General features: G+C 30.3%; 1 protein-coding gene across 2 annotated transcripts in view; it reads right to left on the bottom strand.

The window, feature by feature from the left end:
- The window catches only part of LOC126780291 (peptide transporter family 1), a 28757-nt gene that overhangs the window by 4684 nt on the left and 1494 nt on the right, over window positions 1-22579 (bottom strand). The window contains exons 1-9 of one of the 2 annotated variants that reach the window (XM_050504619.1): window positions 18486-18637; window positions 5531-5609; window positions 3441-3582; window positions 2873-2959; window positions 2525-2799; window positions 1421-1503; window positions 1064-1228; window positions 296-421; window positions 53-175 (exon numbers count right to left, since the gene is read on the bottom strand). In XM_050504619.1, coding sequence (XP_050360576.1) covers window positions 53-175; window positions 296-421; window positions 1064-1228; window positions 1421-1503; window positions 2525-2799; window positions 2873-2959; window positions 3441-3582; window positions 5531-5609; window positions 18486-18506 — 1101 coding nt within the window. In that variant the 5' untranslated portion in view covers window positions 18507-18637. Of the gene's footprint in view, window positions 1-52; window positions 176-295; window positions 422-1063; window positions 1229-1420; window positions 1504-2524; window positions 2800-2872; window positions 2960-3440; window positions 3583-5530; window positions 5610-18485; window positions 18638-22579 lie in introns of those variants that run through there. The other variant, XM_050504618.1, reaches the window with a different exon arrangement.

The following is a 22579-nucleotide window of genomic DNA, read 5'->3' as shown; positions in this document are numbered from 1 at the left end:
TTTTGTAAATATTTAAACTTCAAAATATACCGCAAAATATAACGATACTAACCAGCAGGTTAAGTTCGACGACACCGGATATAATGAAAGCACAAGCAGCAAGAACTCCTCCCCAAATCATTTTGTGTAATGGTTTTCGTACTAATTTACACCATGTTAAAAAGGGGTATATTGCCTAAAAAATTACACATACATGATGTATATACATATACATTGTAAAAACACAATATTTTTTATTGTTCAAGTTTAATTATTGAATGATGTATTTAGTAAGACAATAAAATTCTATACTCACCACTTCGAAAAGCGGGATGAAGATTAAAATTAGCAGAGGATTGAGTACTTGCATTTGATCAGCCTTTAAAGTCCACCCAGCGATATCCTGTTCCATTCTGTCAGCTTGGAATGTCCATCTCGAACCCTAAATTTTTTAGATTAGAAATGTTGTTTAAAAGTCTTATTCTATTCAACGTTTTTTGATAATTAATTTAAGCGGAATATTAATAACTTCACATGTTTAAACTTGTTCCCAACGCTATTTGTATGGGTGAATTTGTAAAGCACCGTGTGAGGTGTAGGTATTTGAGAGTTATTTAGAGTGTTTGCTATATTCGCCGACCTAAGAACGTAATATTAAAAATGTGTGTTAATTTAACCACTTATATTACAAATATTAACTTTCATATAATTAAAATAAAATTAATTTTTCAAACAATTTATGTTAATTATTTATTATAGTTAATTTCAGTGAAAACTATTGAGGCCACCATTCAAAACTCCAAATGTTTTATACGAAATAAAATTTTGACGTATATCCCATAAAGCGTTTAATTGCTTTCCCTGTTTTTTTTAAATGAATATTCACGTCCAACGTGGCTTATGGCAAAAACATCAGAACAGTGTTTCAGACTGCGCTATTCATTGGGATATAACCCTGACATTTGGGCAACCAATGAAGCCGGAATAAAAAGCACTTATTGGCCACTATATACATTAATATATATATACATATTTATAACTCATAATACATTTTTTTAGTTAATTAACAATAATGTTAACTTACTTGTTGATCAAATAGTGCCCAAAACACTGGTAGTGGTATAAACAATACAAGTACTCGAAGTAGGGATTTGACGTCTTCGATGAGGTTTGAATCGTATTTGTCGTCAGCGTGGTCCAGCCAGTGCTCCCTCTTTTCTTTGCTCTTGTAGGACCTTACCACGCCGTGCTATGATAACAATTTTATACTGATATATAAATCTTAACTCTATACATAAAACAAACAAAAGAACATTTAGGTTTGTGAAGGTAGATAACATATTAGTAATATAATGACGTTAATTACTGATCAAATGTGACAGTGTTTCTGTATATTTTAGAGATTTCATATACTATGTGAACAAAATTTCTCAATTCTTACACCGATGCAAGACGAAACCTTCGCCAGAACGTTTCCTGTGGGAGTTTTCATGACGTACAATCTTTTACCGGCCACGAAAAATACTGAAAAATATATGAACTATATTATTAATTTATACAGGTAAATAAAAAACATGTATTACGTTAAACGATGACGATAACATTAAATAAACAAATATTAAACATATTTTAGCAACATTAATAATATTGTATGGTTTAGGTAAATTTCAATAAACCTAAAATAAAAATGAATAAACAATGTTGTTAAAGGTTATATTAAAAAGGACCACTTATGATAAATTTGCGAAATGAGATGTGAGTATATTTTATTTTGAGGCAACAGAATTAACGAATACATCAACATCGAATCTCATGTTATTAGAAGAGGAACTTAGTCGGTCTTATAAGTAAGTATACTGCTTAGTCGTGGTAGAATTGTATTCGTTCTAGAATTTCAGGACAGCAAACTTGTCTATGTATTAACTTGAATACAATTAATATACAGGGAAAACAACACGCGAAAACCTATTAATGCGACTTGATGTGCTTACTAATTTGTATCTGAAGTTATGCAATTATGTCTCTTTATTATTTTTTTCAACAGTTTTTTGATATGACGCGTAACCTGCTATTTTATATTGATAATACATACAATGCCCGCAACCTTAACGAAAGTGTCAACAACAGCTGTACAAAGTTTGAATTCAGTCGGATAAGCACCGCATAAGGACCAATATAATGTTTATAAATTAAATATTTTTTCATTTGCGGATTCTGGAATTTACTAATTTATCATATTTTGGCAAAAGCAACCAAAGAATGTTTCTTTATTATGTCAATGTATTCATTTGTAATTTGTAGTTATAAAGAAATGTGTTACAGAATAAAATTTTGAATTACTCGTTATTTTAAAGGATATCTAATTACTGTTTCATATCTCAAGTTGTAACTGACACTGATATTTTTGTTATTTTTTTCATATGCACTTTTTATATCATGATCATTACTTACATTTGACTAGCACAAATAGCTGTTTCATTTTTTATGAATATTTACATTAGTATATTAGTATATTAATATATTAGTATTGAAAATATATACTTACTTATAGAAACAATCATGAGAATACCAGGAACACCAAATGCCAATGAATAACAATCGTTATCGCCGAAGCAGTGTACATCTGCTCTTAGAATAGGCGTGAGGAAGGTGGATATCAAACTCCCCGCGTTGATGGCAAAATAGAATAGCGAGAAGAAATATCCCAAATATCTCTCTTGTTCTGGCAATTTGAATTGGTCTCCGCCGAAGGCCGATACACAGGGCTTAATACCGCCAGTGCCAAATGCTATTAGTAATAGAGCTATAATTGTGAATTCCCTAAAAAGATAAAATCATTGTATTATAAAAAATATTTTCAAATGATAGATTGATCAAAAGATAGATAACTCACAATTGCGGCAAATTTACTGGCGGCATGGCTGAGAGTGATATAAGGACGCTTCCCGTCGCGTACACCAAAGATAGATAAAATATTGTCCTAAAATAAAGGCATTTTATGTGTTATTTAAACGGAAAAACCTTTGATATTAACCAGTTACTATCTTTAGAATGCAAAATTAACAACCTAGTTAGGACAAGTTAGCCAATATAACAGGGCCTTGTAATAATACTATAACTAGCTATTAAAATATTCAAGAATAAACAACATTTATACATACATATAAATATTTAATGATTTTTTTTTTCTTTCCTTTTATGCGAATCTAAAAAAAAGCATAAAAGGTCTAACACGTATGAAAATATAATTATATATTGAAAATATATTGAAAATTTATTGAAAATTAACATATAACATCCCATCTTATGGCCTCCAATGGTAACATGACGGCTGATAGATTTTTCGCCGGGAGGTTTATCCTTGCCCCCATTCCACGCGGTCATGATATGTACAGTAGTAACTTATAATTTCGATTTGTGTATAATTATTTAAGTTCTTAAAAATATAGTTAATGGTTTACCTGAATCTTCCTAACCAACCGTCAGCAATCATGGCGCCGATTAGAGGAAAGAAGTATGCAAACATCGTGAATACATGGTATATGACAGTAGCACTGTCATCTCCGTACCCGAGTTTGTCCCGTAGATATAAGGACAAAATTGCTGCAAAAAATAATAATTTAATGAAATTGGGAAAGATTTACACTTTTAAGTCACTTTAAATATTCGTTTATATAAAAAGATTAAAAAGATACATTCTAGACGTTTAAATGAGGTTAAGTGCAAGGACAAAAAACAGATAAAGCAAGCTGCTTTGAATTTCATTTTGAAATTGAGAAGTCAGTTATCAGGTAACATATTCGAGTAGGTACATTGTTAATCCACGTGTAGAACACACGTATACACACATACTCATACGCCAATTTCACGTGGTATTTTAATAATCATCAGTTATTTCACTATACTGGTCTTAAATGTCGTAAAAATCTTTGAATAAATCTTTATATAAATTTATGTTGTTATTTGTAAATAAAATAATCAATTAAAATAAAACAGTCATCTTATCTTGGGATAAATTATCTCAATGATCATCGACGTGATTCGACAGAAAGTGTATTTATATAAAGCTTACATAGTTATCTTAAAAACCCGGATATTTGTTGAGTAATTGTCACATTCCGGCTAAAATGCATTCGTAGTTAAAATATATTAGACAATTTTGACCTTCGGTATGTAACTTTTTAAAACAAATTGGAATCACCAATAAATTGGATTACAATTAAAAACTTATGTATTCGTTTAATAATCAATCATATTCATAGAATATTAATCATTTTATTGTTTATGCTGCGAAGTATGAATAAAATTTAAAACAACTGTTTGAATATTTAGATCTCTTAAATAGTCTTAACGTAATTGTTTCGATATTCTGTAACGATTGTCGAAGTGCAAGAGAAATAGTTTACTTAATGAGTACATGTGTCTAAGTGAATGATTACTTCATTGTATTCTTGAAGATATATAATACATTTTTATACAAGTATCTTATGTCAAGATATTATTATTTATATAAATTCTATTGTCATTGTAATGACTACATTTCATTAGATAAACAAATCTTAGATCAGCAGTGCTATTCTGTAAGAAATCATTTTATTGCTCATCCGTGAAACGTAGACAATCGACTTATGGCGATATATTATTTTGATTGATATATTTTTGAAATGTAATTATTATGGTCTATTTCTCATAACACTTTTTGAAATTTCACGAACGTTTTCTGCGGTGAGTCTTGAGTTTGCTTTAATAGAATAGCCTACTGATTAAAATCATCAATTTTAGAATGTTTATAAACAATGACTGTTGAAAATAATGCTATATTTAATCTTTTTGTAATTATCGCAATTATCGCATTACTACACACTAACAATATATACTTTATATGTATATAACGACAATATGGCCTCACTATGAATCTTGCAATGATATTTGTCTGTTTTATGCACTTGAAGCGACGTGACTGACCGATAATATTAGGTCCTTACATATGAAATTGGCGTTTTGTACGGGAGAAATATAAAGTAAAAATTTTTTTTGTACCCGTACTCGTACTCTTAAATATACTGATATTTCATGTTTTCTAATTCTAACGCTAATTTCATATGTAAGGACCTAATATATAGTATATATATACTCTATAATATATTATAAATTGATAGCATTCCTTACGCTATTCAAACACCATATTTAAAATATTGTTATGATATGATCGGAATGTGAATAATATATTATTAACTGCGCACTGAAAAGCATTAGTTCATGTAGCATCTTTCTTTATTCTAGTATTAATTGAATTTATAAATACGTATACTTATTTATACAGTTCACAATATAGATGGTAGATTAGATAACAATAACAAAGCCAAAATGTTATACGACTTCTTAATTTTAAATCTATAAAACATTCTTGTTTTAAATTTTATTAAATTATTTTATTATGAACAAATAGAAATCTCGGAAACTAACTTAGTATATTTTGAAATTAATTTAGTTAATTATGCTATCTCTTATAAATTATGAAAATTTGTAAATGATATGATAAGCTACTTACTTCGCATTCCATAGTAAGAAAATCTCTCGCAAAACTCATTTGTGACGATGAACCCAACTGCCTTCGGATAGGGTAGATTCTGGAAAAAAGAAATACATTTAAACACACAATTTATAATGTAGCAAATTCTTATAATTTTTACGGTGTTTATTAGTTCGCCTGCTAATTTTGTATAAAAAGTATTTGAACTAAGAACATTTGTAAACTTATTATGTATGAAATAAAAAATACTGCGAAAAGCCAAGCCTCAAAATAGTATTTTAATCATAAATTGTCATATTCGGATAAATGAAGCCTGTTCCTCTGGCGTCGGGCAATATCTGCGGTGTTGGAACTCTTAATATGTTGATTCTGATCAATTTGGTCGTATTAAGCAATCTTCGAGCCCAGATAATATAATTGATTAACAAAGTCAAGTCATTAAGCCTATTGAGAAAATTATAAATATTCCTTTTACTCTCCAGATATCTTATACTTTTCTATTATGCACTTTCTATAGCTCTAAATAAAACTAATAATTTAAATACGAATTAAATAATGTAACTCTGGCTGTTTGTTACATTTATTCGCGTATTTAAATAGATAAGCGTGGAAGTAACCTGGGGTCAAGATGACCGCCGCAATGACATATTTATATTATATGATAAATGATTTATGGGAAAAATAAATTTGAGGCTGATGAAGTCGCGTGGAATATTATATAAGTGTACGACATAAATGTGAGAGGAGTAAAGAAGTATTCGTAAGGTTTTTTCGTTTTTATAAACATAGATTGTAAAGAAAACTGGTTACATTCAAATGACCAGAATGTTTTACAACTTTTTTACAGGTTTGTTGATTAAATTGTTGACCCATTCCGTTAAAATTATATTAAAGTTTTATTTATTCTTATGTTATACACTTACAATGCTATTCAAGAGTACGGATACGGTCACAATTTCATTATAAGTTTTCATTGTATAACAACGAGATATTGGTATTCTTAAACGTATCAAGTCGGAGAAAACTATTAACATTATCTAGGTGTTAGTTATTAGTATGATAATAAAACTCTCCAGTAAAACAAATATTCAAATTGGGATTTAAGCTATATTTCGAGGTGGTTATGATGTATGTATGCTATATTTAAAAATAAACATTTTTTGTAATTTTCTTTTGTTTTGGAAACATACAATTTTTGTTTTAATTATAAATAATAGTTACCTACTTACTTTAATTATATATCAATTAAGATTCTACTTCAAAAGTGATGCTTTCAATATTCGGTTACTACTCCGGTGTTCTATATATTCGACCAATTTTTTAATTCGCAATTCGAACAAATAGTAATCAATATTCGATCGAATCCCTAAACTTGTACAATCCATTAGATTTGAGTTAGTGATTATCTTTATTAAATTATAAAATTCTATGCTCTATATTTTTTGGTTTATACTGTTATTATTTTCTAATTATTAAAATAAGAAGGTTTTTTTTCAAATAAAACGATTATAAAAGTCTCCGCCTGTAAGCTCACTAGTAAGATAATAATATTTTATGGTAAATTTATTTGGTTATATTATTGTTAAGACTTCACCAAACAGGTACAACGTTCTTAAATTAATTCAAGGACTACTCTTACTATACTTACTATTATTTAGATATATGTATTTAATTGAAATCGTAACGTGGCCATAGAGTGCAATATAAATAAACCGCAACCGTAACCGTAACAGCCTGTGAATGTCCCACTGCTGGGCTAAAGGCCTCCTCTCCTCTTTTTGAGGAGAAGGTTTGGAGCTTATTCCACCACGCTGCTCCAATGCGGTTTGGTAGAATTCACATGTGGCAGAACTTCAGTGAAATTAGACACATGCAGGTTTCCTCACGATGTTTTCCTTCACCGTAAAGCACGAGATGAATTATAATCACAAATTAAGCACGTGAAAATTCAGTGGTGCTTGCCCGGGTTTGAACCAACGATCATCGGTTAAGATTCACGCGTTCTTACCACAGGGCCATCTCGGCTTATATATATAAATAAAACTCGTTAAAATTAACTAAGCTAGATGCATATTGCCATTACTATCTTATCTTCATCTTCAGATGACTGAATAAAATCAGATGGAATAATTTGACTTTAATCTGAACGGTCATTAGTCGACTATAATTGCGTCACATCGTCAGCAGTGATGAACATTAGATTATAGATTAAAGCCAAATTAATCAATTTGTCTTTGATCAGCCCTTCAGAGACCTGAGATAATACGTTTCTCTTTAAAAATTATGTTATCCGTCACATTTTCCCGCTTAAAATTATGTTTTTGTGTTTATTTTATTTACCGATAATGCGCACGTGTTTTTTTAATATGAAATAATGTATGTCAGATTGACTAAAAACTGTAAGAGTTCCGTGATCGGCTACGGAACCCTTAAATAGTAGACCCACAGTTAACGACAAAATAATAATGTTCAATTTAAACTAAGTACTTCAATGATTGAGTTATATATAGGCCATGTCTCAAATTCCTTAACTAATGCAAGCGATGTCTTTAACCGCTTCAAACTGGATCATAGTAAATGTGCCACTTGCCATGTATTAACTAAAAGTTTTTTTTATCTTACTGTGATAAATCATCTCGATTTAGACCATATCAATTTCGTCCATTACAAAATAAATTTGTCATTACTTACCAACTTATTTTGTATTTAAAGACATAATTATATTTAAATAATTATTTAATAAAAATATATATATTATATTATTAGCTTACCTTTAACTAAAATAATATATATATATATATATATATATATATATATATATATATAGGTATATAAATCTATTTGACAGTTTGAAGAAATAGCAGTAATCTCATAATTATTGATATTGTCACAGGTAATTATTATTAGGTTTTAAAAGTTGGCAACTATAGTGTCCTTACGTCTCACGGCATCACTGATTGCCGTTTCTTTGCGTTTCTTGTTCTGTTTCGATTTTTATATTCTCTTTTTGTATCGTTCATGGAACAAAAATAATCACTTAATTTGTTTCTTCATGTTTAATAGAACATTTAGGACGTCTGTCAAATTTATGCAATATCAAAAAAAACTGCGTCATTATAAAAAAAAATACACTTTGATATATTTTTAATAATGTGATACAAATGAAGACATAAATGGAAAATTAATCAAAGAGATGATTTTAAGTAATTGGTAGTTTTAAGTTTTTTTAAGCTGTAGATTTTTTTTTAAATCGGATTCGGATCTATTTTTGGAAACCATAAACTTAATGCTAAAGCATTAAGTTTATGGTTTAATTATAAAACGGCACATATTATTTTTATGCAGAAATAAAATACGGTATTTGCTAAAATACAAGTTTTGTAAGAATATAAAAATTGAGATATAACCAAAACATTATATAACAACAACTCGAATGAGGTCCTCATGAATTATTTATGTTCAAGTTGAACGATACGATAGTATTTAAATAATAATCAATGTATCGATCTTCAACTGAATTAGTACAGCTAATATTAATTATCGTTTGATATTAATTACGCAGAAACCTTAATGCATATTTATTTATAGGTCGAGTAGGTCATTCTCTTAGCATTTAATCCTCATATTTTAAAAGTATTCTAGGACAATTTAAGTGTTTTTGAGTGATGTGAAATTTTAAAAAGTAAATTGTTTTGTTTTTTATACCTCGTTTGAATGTGATAATAGTGTAAAAATATATTTAACTCATCGGATAAAAAGCGATAGCTATTGATACGATATCTACTTTTTTTAAAGTTAGTGTGGCAATACTTTGTATTTCTATGTTTGACCCAGATACATCGACTATTGCACAACTTATCCTTAAATGTTTTTACCAAATTGTTACAAATGGTACATAACTGAATGACAATTTCAACATTTTATCCTATAGAAGGCACAAACTTGGCGATGATCCGTTTGTGAATTTCCATTTTTATTCGTATGACGAAATTTTGACCATTTTAAGATAAAAACATAAAAACTTTTGCTTCATTAGTTTATGCAATATTATTCTCTTGAGCAATACCTTAATTTAGATTTTTTTTTTAATATTAATTCCGTTTCTATTTTTTGTTCTAATTTTTTTTAAGTTTTATTTGTGTTATATTTTAATATGTAATCGCTCGATTGTCATTTTATATGTTATAGAAGAATATTAATTAAAAAAAAAAAAAAACAATATATATTGTAGAAACAGGAAAAACTTTCATGGCATGTTATGTAGATTTTTAGTTTTTATTCATTAGGTTTAGTATTCAAATTTAATTATTATCATAAATAAAAAACGGTTACGCTGATGTAAATGAGTCGTAATTATGAACATCATTTTAAAATCAGAACGAACATTTATATAAATTAAGAAACCAAATATAACCTAAGCCACGGACTCAAATGTCTGTGAAAAAAATTGTAATTGAAATAATAAAAAAGAAACGTATAGTGAATAGAAAATAGCACGAGTCACAAAAAACGCGTATAATTAGTGTTTAAGAGGAAAACAAATTTTTTAAATTAAATTATCTTTATCTCGACATCAATAACACGTCTATGAAAAAGATCAACAACATCCTTCTTTACTTAAACGTTTTTACGTTTATTTACTAATCCCACTCCTATTTTACGTTATTTATTTTGAATAAGCTGTTATTATAACCGCAGTTATTTTTAAATATCAATTAATTTTTTATTACTAATATGTCTGCATTTAAAAAAAATCTGATCTTGTTTCTATGAGCACTCCAGATATCGATATACATTACATGCAAAAATAAACATTTTGAAACTTATAACCTCGGCAATTCTACGCTGATTCGTCTGTTAGAAGGAAAACAGAAATGAAGTTCCATTCGATCAAGTCGTTTTCACTGTCTCGACCGAGTAGGTATGTCAAGGCGAACTGATTCGTACAAAATGAGATTCTGTGAAGGTAATCACTGCAATGAGCAATCACTGTTAGGCATACAGCGTTTACTATGCATGACAACCGCTACGTTAGTGTTGCATTATTTTGATTTAGCTACACAACATTAAACTGCAAACTTAAGACCTAATTTAACAAAATTTGATTTGTTTTTTTCTTAGATTCATGCAAAACTTCTAATCCTATTGATACTGCATAGACATTATAATAGGTTTTAAAGTGAATATTTTTTGAGATGTAGATCTAGTACATACTTTATTATGTCAACGAGTAGGAGCAAAATGTCGGTCCTGCCGCGTTTTGGTTGCATACTTTTACTTAAACGTGAAAATTCCATTAATTCTGGCAGAATTATTGGTATATATTATGTTCATGTTTATCTAAAACAATAAATCCAGCAAACTGTTGATTATTTTTCTATCTATAAAATGTACTTAAAATAATTTTCATAGATAAAAATCAGTGCAGTACGAAAAATTTCTCAGTAGTATAATTGCTTTAAAAATTGCTTTGCTGTTTAATATTTTCACAATATTAAGAGTTCACTTGCAAATAAACTGTTAGCTAACTTAACTATTACTTGAATTAATTTTTAATTAACTTCACTAACTAAGATTGTTATAATAATACAGAACTTTGATTTTATGTTATGGGCAAAATTGCTTTTTTAAGCCCCACTACTGCGGACTTCACTGTAGGTCTTACTGTAGGTACGGTATTAAACTTTAAAATAGAAAACCCAATTGAGTTTGTTGCATGTATTTATGTTATTTTTGGAAGAAATAATGCGTTATTTATATAATATTTCGATATTCCTTGCGGTATTGGATTTGATCAACGCACTGTTGAAAGATTGATTGACAGATTGGTGCAATCGGTTGGCATGGGATTCAAGTATTAAGAATAATAATATTAATGTCTCATATTAAAATCCATAATATGAAGTCGTGGTTTGAAATAATAATTCCTAAACCTTCCTAAACGGAATATAGTAATCAGGGGCTCAATTAATAAATCAAACAGAATAAAACCAATCAATAAGAATAAAACCAGACCAGAGATTAACTGGTGGTAGGGCTTTGTGCAAGCTCGTCTGGGTAGATACCACTAATTCATCACATATTCTACCGCAAAACAGCAGTACTTGGTATTGTTGTGTTCCGGTTTGAAGGGTGAGTGAGCCAGTGTAATTACATGCACAAGAAACATAACATTTTAGTTCTCAAGGTTGGTGGCGCATTGGCGATGTAGGCAATGGTTAACATTTCGTACAATTTCAATGTCAATGGGCGTTGGTGACCACTTACCATCAGGTGGCCCATATCCGCCTACCTAAACTATAAAAAAAAAGATAGTGGGGGTCTTTTACCTATATCTTACAATCAAACACACTTGATAATATGAAAATAGCTAAGTATGACATAAATCCCAAAAATTGACTATTCATTTTACAAAAAATGAATAAAAAGTATAAATATTTTAAGCAAGAAACATTTTAAAATAGGTACTCACTCTTATTGATATTTGGATGTTGAACGCTCTCGAGATAAACATAACAACTCAATTTTTATCATCATATTTCAAGAGCTGTCATTGTACTTTCGGCCTTGAGACGAAGGAATTTACGGGAACCTCTTGTGAACTGATTGCCTTGTCTGTATTTCTTATTTTTTTATAAAATAATTGAATTACGTTCAATCAATAGAACAACTACATTTCATTTAATTGTAATTATTTTAATAGGTCACCAATCATTACTATTACTTTTTTTATAGTTACCACAGACGAAACACGTATATTTATGATATTACGAATACTTGAAAAGATTTTGCGTTAAGATAAATTTTGATTTTGAGTTTCTTATGTTCAAAATCAAAATTTATTTAAATAAGTTATTTAGAATCGTCATTTCACAAAATAAATTAAATTTAATACTACCTTCAGTTCGGAATATAGATTCTACCAAGAGATTTACTAAGATTCTATCTATCTGGCAAGAATCTTAGTTACTCTTATTCATAAAAATAATGTACGTAATATACATGGTTATAATCACATTCATCTTAAAAAAATCAACGAATACTATCTCCAAGCTGTTTTGTAATCTTAAACGGAATAATATGGCCTATTTGTTTTTTTCTAAACCGGAGCTTGAAGTGATCGTAGATGCAGGTGAAAATTCTTAGGAAGTTAAATTGTAATAAAAGTTTATCTGTAATAGTTTTTTATCTCTGTGTCTGCATCTATGAAAATGTCTTGATTTTCGGTTAATAAATTCATGCGTAACGTCAGTAGGTACATAGTAGTACGTCTTGTAGAATAGATGCATCAAACCAGTATGATTATATATGTATGTAAAGGTATATACGATATATATACGTGTTTTATTTTCTTTCCTCTACCCTAAGGTTGTCTGATGGAAGAGATCGCTGCCTTAGTGATAGTTGATAAGGCCGCCTTTTGTACATTTTCCTTGTCTGTATTCTATTCTGAGCCTCATTTGTGTACAAAAGAATTTGTATTGTATTGTATGATTATTATAATCGTATAATATAATATATTAGTATTGTAATATGTAAATCGTAGTAAGCAATAACATAAGAAAAATAACAGTTCGTATATGTAACTGAGCAAAGTGCGTATTTGTTACATCAATTGAATACTAGAAATAAAAATAAAAGAATCATTCCAAGCTTCCGTCTTAATAAAGTTAGTCAATAGTTTTCAGGGCTAGGTAAACGCAATTATAATAAAATTCCACAATCTTTACTTTGGTTGCCACAAAGCAGGCTTCAATTAGTTATAAGAAATAATCTTATTAGTAAAGACTGTTACTCTGTTACTAAATATGTGTGACAAAAATGCGTGGATTGAATGATCGCTGGATCTCGTGCAGGAACTAAGTCGAATAAATGTAATTGATACAAATTTGTATTTTTGTAAAAAAAGAGTAACTATTGAATTTATTTCTTATTTTGTAGAATAGGTAGGTAGACGAGCAAATGCGCCACCTGAAGGTAAGAAATGTTAACCATCGCTTACATCGCCAATGCGCCACCAACAATGGGAACCAAGATTTTATGTCCCTTGTGCCTGCTTTAAAGCTGGCTCACTCACCCTTCAAACCGGAATACAGCAATACCAAGTACTGCTGTTTTGCGGTAGAATATCTGATGAGTGGGTGGTATCTACCCAGACGAGCTTGCACATAGCCCTACCACCGAGAAGAACTGAGGTTCTTCTCAGTAGAATACACATTTCGAACCGGTGATAACGCTTGACGATTCATGAGTACTTGTAAAAGTCTATTTGAATACAAAATATTTTGATTTTTAAAGATCTCATATCCTCTTAGGGCCGACACACGTAAATGAATGTTGGTCAATTTAGTATTGCGATACGATTTACGACCGTACTGTGAGACAACTAGTTTCCTATGATCGTGAACATTGGTCGAATGTCTTGACTTGTCCGCTACAGAACGTAATAAATACATTGCTTTTAAGTTCCTATGAAAATTATATTATTATATGAAAAATACTAAACGCAGAAGATTCTGGAATGATCCAATTGAAAATGTAATGCATTTAAAAATAGTTGGATTACGATTATGAGCCTTTTTGTTTATTAAGTGCTTTAAATGCAATAAAGCATCATAAGGGATGAACATGCTGTGAGCTGTGTGAAAACGCAATGTAATGTGTGTTACGCGCTAAGATTGAAGTACCACCGCCAATACAAACGACGTTCTTATGACACGACCGGCAGCGTTGCTGATTTTGCCGTCGCGATGTTACACGTTGCATGGCCTTTACGTATGTCAGATCTTAAGGGAAAAGTTTGTAGCTTAATCTAACCACGCTTTAGAACTGCGTCTGTGTTGGACAAAGGAAATCAACAAAATATTGTCAGTAGAGTTTTCGATCACATTTGATATTAAATAATATCTAATATATTAGAATGTATCTTTCTTAATTTTTTCAATTACAACCGCAAGACAAGTGCCACATATGGTACTTCTTCTTTGTCCAAACCTTCTTCCCAGTTCAGCTCGGGTCGGGTATCTTTGTACGTCGGCGCCAGAGAGCTCTGTTTTGTGTGCCACATATGGCACAGTGTCGCGTTGAAACTTTTTTACAATAAATATATATATTGTAAAAAAGTAATATAAATATAATTTATTGTAAAAGTTTCAACGCAATCTAATGAACAATGCGTAAAAGCAAAGACGACGAACAAAAACAAGCATTCATTTTTATATAAGATATAACAATTATCCATAACAACGTCTTAGGAATTTGTGGAGTTCGCAGTCTGTTATCAACTTCACTATAAAGACTGCTTTTGTACGAAGTTATATTCGAAGTAGAAGCATAATTAAAATTCATGCAGCCATTACGCACCTCTACACTAATGATAATTAATCAGTGAATATCTTAATTTATGCCAGACCTCTGATATCGTAATAAATCATTTTTGTCATGCATATATTTTTTAAAGCGATACTCAACTACATTCTGGTATCAAATGTAAGTTTTATTAACTTTGAATTTTGATATTATAATACATGACAGATGACAAAGTAGTTGACTGCTTGTGATTGTTATTATCTCAGATAAAGACAAAAAGATAAAGTTACAAGAGTATTTCGTAAGGCTAGCAGTGAAAGATGATGATAATACATACGATAGATAATTCCACTTATCACAGAATCTTTGACACTCTATTTTATTTTTTAAGATTTATGTATTTATACCATTGCATTTATAAAAAAATATTCGAAAATCGGTTTCTTATAGAAATTAAAAAAATATATATATTTTATATATCCTTTGAAAGTACTATTCTATTTTCTAATTTGGTGTACAAATAATATTTCATACAAATTCTATTATGTAGTGAAACTTTGAAATGTATATCCGTAAAGGCGCTTCTCCAACTAGTCGATTGGTTTCGGGTATGACCGCTATGCCAATTTAGTGTCGCCCATAATCGATACGTGTTTTAATGTTACACAAACAACGAGCGCCACCAACAAGACGCTCGAGGCCGATCGATGCCTCGTTCGTTTAACTGTTCTCCAGTTTTATACAAAAACTACAACTACAATAAGTCAATATAATTGACAAATGCCGCTATTTATTTTCTGTGCGGAGCCAAATAATTTTCCCTCTTAAATTTTTTACTTAAGGGTAATTTGTTTTTGTAAATGTCTCGGTACATTTAAATATACAGTTGAATAAGGATTTCGTTCACAAAACGAAATAAACCGCAGGTTGAACTATTAAAAAATTTGAGATATCCATAGATTACAGAAGTTGCATATTTTTTGTTCAAAATTTTGTTATATATGTATATATTGAATGCAAAGTAGTATTCTTTATAAAGGGAAACTTGATTTTCGACCGTACCGTTACTTGCATCGTGACAACAAGTATTGTGTATTTTAAGTCAGCTACCGAATTTCCTTAAATTTAAAGTATGTATGTAAGTTATGTAAGTGTATATTGTACTCATCTTCGAACAATAGATATATATGCGTTATAATGTCATCGTTTGCCTGAAAATCGGCCGGCTCGACGTATATTTTTCTATAACTAACGATTTTCTTTTTCGTTTCGTACATTGACTTACTTATGATATCTCATTTATATATCTACATTATATATCTATCGCCTTCTACTCGCATCCAGCCAGCTTCGTAGACTATGGCCTAACAATTCTAATATTGAGGAGGCCCGTGACCAGCAGTGCTGATATAATATATATATAAGGCCATATGTACAACGTACTACAATTGCTATTCCAGTCTACAATTTTTCAATAAGAGTTTCTCTTTGTGATATTTGAATGATTTGCTAAGATTTCCTATAATTTGCGTCTTACGTTCTTTGTCAACATATCATATTTTATTTGAAGCATAAGAATAGAGCTAAAATTATAAAAAATGCATAGGTGAAATAAATTATATAATTAATTATAATTTTATTTTGCATATGCTCAAATACACATTTGAAATCTTACATCCGTAATAAAACCGTATATACATTGAGATGTTCCTGCGATACATATCTAACTTCCTTTGTTTCACAGTTTTGCAGAATTAATGTTCATTAGTAGTTTATTTATAAGTTATTAAATAAAAGAAATATTCATACACAAAAATAGTGAATCCAGTATGAAGAAGAATTATTTAAGAAATGTACTTTTGATTGTTTTTGATATTTCTGAATGATACAGTGACTGTAAGAGAGAGCGCACTGATTGACACATTCACTTCTAATCTAGATCAAAGTACGTTACGTAAGGTACATACATAATATTGTATTTTTATTAAGCTAAGCCGTAAAATTAGTACGACAAATAAAATTTCGTACCTTCACACTATCCCAGGATATCAGTATAAAAAAGTAAGTTGTAAATGTAACAGCCTGTAAATGTCCCACTGCTGGGCTAAGGCCTCCTCTTCCCTTTTTGAGGAGAAGGTTTGGAGCTTATTCCACCACGCTGCTCCATTGCGGGTTGGTGGAATACACATGTGGCAGAATTTCGATGAAATTAGACACATGCAGGTTTCCTCACGATGTGTTCCTTCACCGAAAAGCACAAGAAAAATTATAAACAGAAATTAAGCACATGATAATTCAGAGGTGCTTGCCCGGGTTTGAACCTACGTTTATCGGTTAAGATTCAGACATTCTTACCACGGGGCCATCTCGACTTTTAGATCAGTATTACAAAATTATAATTAATTTTATTTTCCCAAATGATAATACGTACCCAATATGTACGTATATTAGTAAGGTACGACATTAAGATAATTTATATTTTATATCTTTAGGAATTATGTACATTTCAAAATGTAAGTTTAACTATTCAAGTATGTATGTACCTATGTTGTTAAGATAAGTTAGAGAAGTAACTTTTTATTTAGAAGAAAAAAATATCGGGATCCTTAAGTTTTTATTGGATCACTGTATTTTTCCTTATCGAAATAAATAGCTTATTAAAATGTCCAAAATAAAATATTTTAATTTTAGCTTTACAAAGCAATAACATATAAATATTATGTAGCATTTGTGTTTGTTTGTATCAAATTAAGAATTATGATTATATTAAAATTAATTATTATTATTGTAAGTATTCGATTTAGTTTTTTTTACATATTAATGTATTTTATTTAAAGATTTCGTATTTCGCAAATTGCTTAAAACCTTTTCGCAAAGCAATGAAGTCTAAATAATTGACCTAGAAATCTCTTTAGGCACTAATAAACACCAAAAAATAAGAAGAACGTACCATAAATAAACTATTATCATGTTTTATAAGAATTATTTGAGCAAAATAATTTGCTTTTGAATTCAATTTATATTTATAATAAGTGTATTGATGTTGTTGTAATTCACAGGTACCTAAGAGATAAATGAGTATACGTTATATAAAATTCGTACAAGGACGTAATAAAATACTTTCGCCTGAGCTTGGTATATTAAATTTAATAACATTAAGTTAATTTTAAAGTAATTTAACATACAGAAAAATAATACAAGCTTTAAACGTGATCTCTTCTGTATATCTGGTACACGTAGGTAATAAATATATAAAATAATAAAAATTCGCATATTCTTAAAAATATAATAAATAACATACGAGTGTAGCAGTATTGCGTAGTATATTTAAATGTATTGATTTAAAATTAATAAAAAATGAATAAAATCTTACTAAGCAACTTTAAAAAATATAAAAACATGGCTACCTCCTTATTGTAGGTATTTTAATTTAATATTTTATTTTTTTAATTTATCTGTTTCGAACGATAATAAGGTAAGATTTGTAATGTGAACTTTAATAAATAAGTAAAAGATTAACTTTAATAAACGATGATAGATAGCGATGCATAAAAATAATAAATATCAGTACAAATATTCGAAAATGCATGAATGTTCTACTACAATCGTAACATTACAATGGACTAAGTATACAAAACGAAAGTTAATAAAATTTTATACGAACCCCGGACGTTTTATCAGCCATTATATCTTATTGTAAATTTCATAGAAACAAAAAACCTTTCACCGTTTATTTTGTAATGTCAGTTTATCAGGCGCGAAATATTATTGAACGTCACGTCTGCGACTGCGCAGACGAGCGCGCGAATAGTAGCCGCGAACACAACTAACTGACAGGTTACCATAATCATTATCGCGTGTCAATCGTACTCTGCGTTGAAGTTGGTCATTTGAAAACGATGGCTTACGTTTTATGAATCATGATATTCTTTAATGACGTGGTAAGAATTATTTCGACTTAGGATTTAACACACGAACAAACCAACGCTGACTTTTATTACGTCATTAATTACTGGGATTCCCCAATTTGAATTGTAACCTGAATTAAGTATGTATAAAAAGAGTTTCTTGATTTTGACGTTAATAGAAAAATATATTCGTATGTTATGGGATGTAATGAGTCCTTCTGACCGATTACGGCCACAGCGCGCGGCTTTGTCGAGGGAGTCTATAGCTAACTGCGCAGAACGTTGTATAATACACAAGTGTTTGCGCAGTACACAAATGCACTCTCTATTCCATCACTCTAATAATACGATAGACCGGCAATTTGACGTGAGCGCAAAGAGTTCAGGCGCAAATCCAACAGCTTTACAGTTAACATGCTTACCGAAGGATGGGAATATAAACACTGCGTTACTGTAATGTGATGATGCTGATGATTTTATTTCTAATTGATCCTCAATCACGTAAAAAAGGTAAAATTACGTGATCTCATTTTAACTCTAAAATAAAAAAAGGAATTTAGGTATCTAGGTATCTCAGGTAATAGTCCAACTGCTAGGGCGTCTCCTTAAAAGAAGAAAGGTTTTAAATTCCACCGCACTGTGCCAAGGCGGGTCCGGATATACATGTGGCTGAATATCATACGACATATGCAGGTTTCCTCACGATGTTCATGACTAGTGAGTAATGCGAGATGAATTATGAACTTTGATGAACACTCCCGGGTTTGAGCCAACGATCGTCAGTTAAGAATCATGTATTTTAACTACTAGACCATCTCGGTGCAGTCAATACATAATATAGTTCATTATGTCAAGACATTACTATTTTAAGTCAGGCACTCGCAAGCTGGCCGAATTTTTATATTTTTATTTTAATATATAATGTGATATATCATATGATTTAATAATATTATAATGTAATGTAATTAGTTTTATCAACAATTTTATTTATTTCCGTTTGGAGAATATATATTAAAATGCACTCAATTTGATTATGCTATGATGTGCATTAACCATAATTATGCTTTTGGAATATATTAAACAATTTTTTTAATAATATAAACATTATACGTACGTATATTGCATAAAAATGTTGTATATAATTAGTTTAATTAAATTGTGTTTTTATACCATCAGTATCACCGGAATAATAGTTAAAATTGGAGGAAATACATAAATGTTTCTAATGATATACCCTAACTTACTATAAATGAGGAAGAGAATTCGTTTTTTTTTATAGAATAGGAAGGCGGACGAGCATATGGGCCACCTGATGGTAAGTGGTCACCAAACGCCCTTAGACATTGGCATTGTAAGAAATGTTAACCATCGCTTACATCACCAAGGCGCCACCAACCTTGGGAACTAAGATGTTATGTCCCTTGAGCCTGTAATTACACTGGCTCACTCACCCTTCAAACCGGAACACAACAATACCAAGTACTGCTGTTTTGCGGTAGAATATCTGATGAATGGGTGGTACCTACCCAGACGAGCTTGCACAAAGCTCTACCACCAGTGAGTGAGTTTGTTTGTTATGCCTTCACCTTATAACTACTTAACCGATCATCGTGAAAATTTTGCATACACGTAACAAGAAAAGAAAAGCAGTTCATGTTACGAAAAACGGTAACATTAGCTTAATAACTATACGATCGTTTCATGTCAATTAAATTTGTGTAAATTCAGACAAAATAAGCAGGTGGCAGTTGGTGGTAGGTGATAGGTACCACCATTGGATATTATAATAGCGGGAGACCACTAAACAGTAATATTTAGTATTGTTGTGTTCAAGCTTGAAAGGTGAGTGAGCCAGTGTACCTCACACACATTCACAAGGGACATAACTTCTCAGTTACGAAGGCTGGTGTCGCATTGGCGATGTAAGGAAAATTATTAAGTTATTTGAACATCCAACTTATTATAATTTTAACATTTAATACTCAGTCACGAGAATTGGCATAGGTGAATTAAAATAACTAACTCTATTTATTTCGAAACGTTCCAAGTATAATTAGATGATCAACTTGTAAGTTTTATTATTTTATAAGTATGAGAATGTTCGTTTGTTCGTTTGAAAGTTTGTTCGTTTGAAAGTTCCAATAGCACACAAAGTACTAATCAAATACACAAAGAACTTTCACAACTCGGAGTTTCCGGATGACAATAACGCTATTTACAGTGTACGTGATACTAACGCACCGACTTCGCTCGCGATGAAAAATTATCCAAATTAGTAGATTTATTTTCCCGTTACCTACTTGTAACAGAAGACCTAAGAAATGCGTATCACCACCGCTTAAAGGGGGATCTTATGTTTGTTCTTAAAGGGATTGATTAGACAGAGTTCCATAAATGAGACAACATTAAGCAGACTTTAAGTATTTGCACGCGTCCCTCAAAGGACCACTGGAAGTTTTTAACGAAGGTCACCGGCAGTGAAGTTAAAGCCTCCCATAATTTTGTCTGAATATCTTAGGTTTCTTATAGTTCTGACTTGTGTATATCTGTGCTGGATCATCTTACATTCGTGCCACATTATAAGAGAAAAGGTCTTGAAAGACTACATTGGCTAATAAACTTCGCAAATACTTCATTATTTTTTAAAGATAAAAATAGATACTTGAGTTTTATTGAGTTAAAAATAGATACGCTATCGCAAACTTTTTTTGGACTTTTTATGAGGAGTAATACAGCTGTACGTTATTTTCGTGCAACTTAATTTATTCATGCAACGCACGCTGTGGAAACTTTCAAGGAGCCTAATTTTTTTAGACTCAGTAGACGATTACTATCATGACTTTTGCCGTTTTATATATATAATATGTAGTCTATGTCCATTTGAAAAAATAGGTTCGGTGATTACTCTCTATATAATATTAAAATCTATTAAAGACAAGCGAGTACAGCGAGTAGCTTGCACCGGCAGCCCCGACAGTAGAAGAGACTGTAGGGGTTTTCAAGCTGCTCTGTTAATGGGAGAATAAAATCCTCACGATAGTTTCTTAGATAAGCTGGGTTACTTTAGGTTATGACATAAAATATTTTCTGAGATAATAATACAATTAATTTTGTCAACGTAATCAAGATAATGCGACTTAACATATAAATAAACTACATTTACCTTTATAATAAAAAATAAATGCCAAAAAATATATTTTATAAAAAAATGTTACATTTGATTTGTATCGCTTATTCGGAAGGTAACGCATTTTAAATAGTGATTTTACGCCGACTGATTGCCATCATTTTCAATAGAACTCGAATGACTTATAAGTGAACCAAGTGTCAGCTGACGCACCCGTGGTGGGTTTGGCTGAGTGAGGATGGGAAATTGGTTGAAAAAAAAACAAAAAAAATAGTAATAGTACGTCGCCTGAAACTTTTTTCACGAATAGTTAACATCATACAGAGGTGAAAAAAAACGTCGTACTTTCAAATATTTAAGCAATCATATATATTAATTTTATATTTAAATATATGATTGAGATATGAAAAATAAATTGTATAATTAAATATGATATATAATTTCATTAAAATTATGATATATATTTAAATATACAATTTATCTTTCATATTTTTATAAAAGTTCATGCGACCAGCTGACGCATAAGCAATATGCAGCTGACGCTTTTGACGCTCTGTATGATGTTAACTATTCGTGAAAAAAGTTTCAATCGGCGTACTATTACTTTTTTTACCACTTTCACAACCTCCCACAGCCAAAACTACCGCTTCTTAGGCAGCTGTCAATTGGTTTATTTATTAGTTATATAAGATCAACTATCTATGTCAACATTAGCCGGTATAC

This window comes from Nymphalis io, chromosome Z (assembly GCF_905147045.1).
Source record: "Nymphalis io chromosome Z, ilAglIoxx1.1, whole genome shotgun sequence".
NCBI classification, from domain to species: Eukaryota; Metazoa; Arthropoda; class Insecta; order Lepidoptera; family Nymphalidae; genus Nymphalis; species Nymphalis io.
The sequence above is the reverse complement of the archived record's forward strand: the minus strand, read 5'-3'. Positions and strand labels throughout refer to the sequence as shown.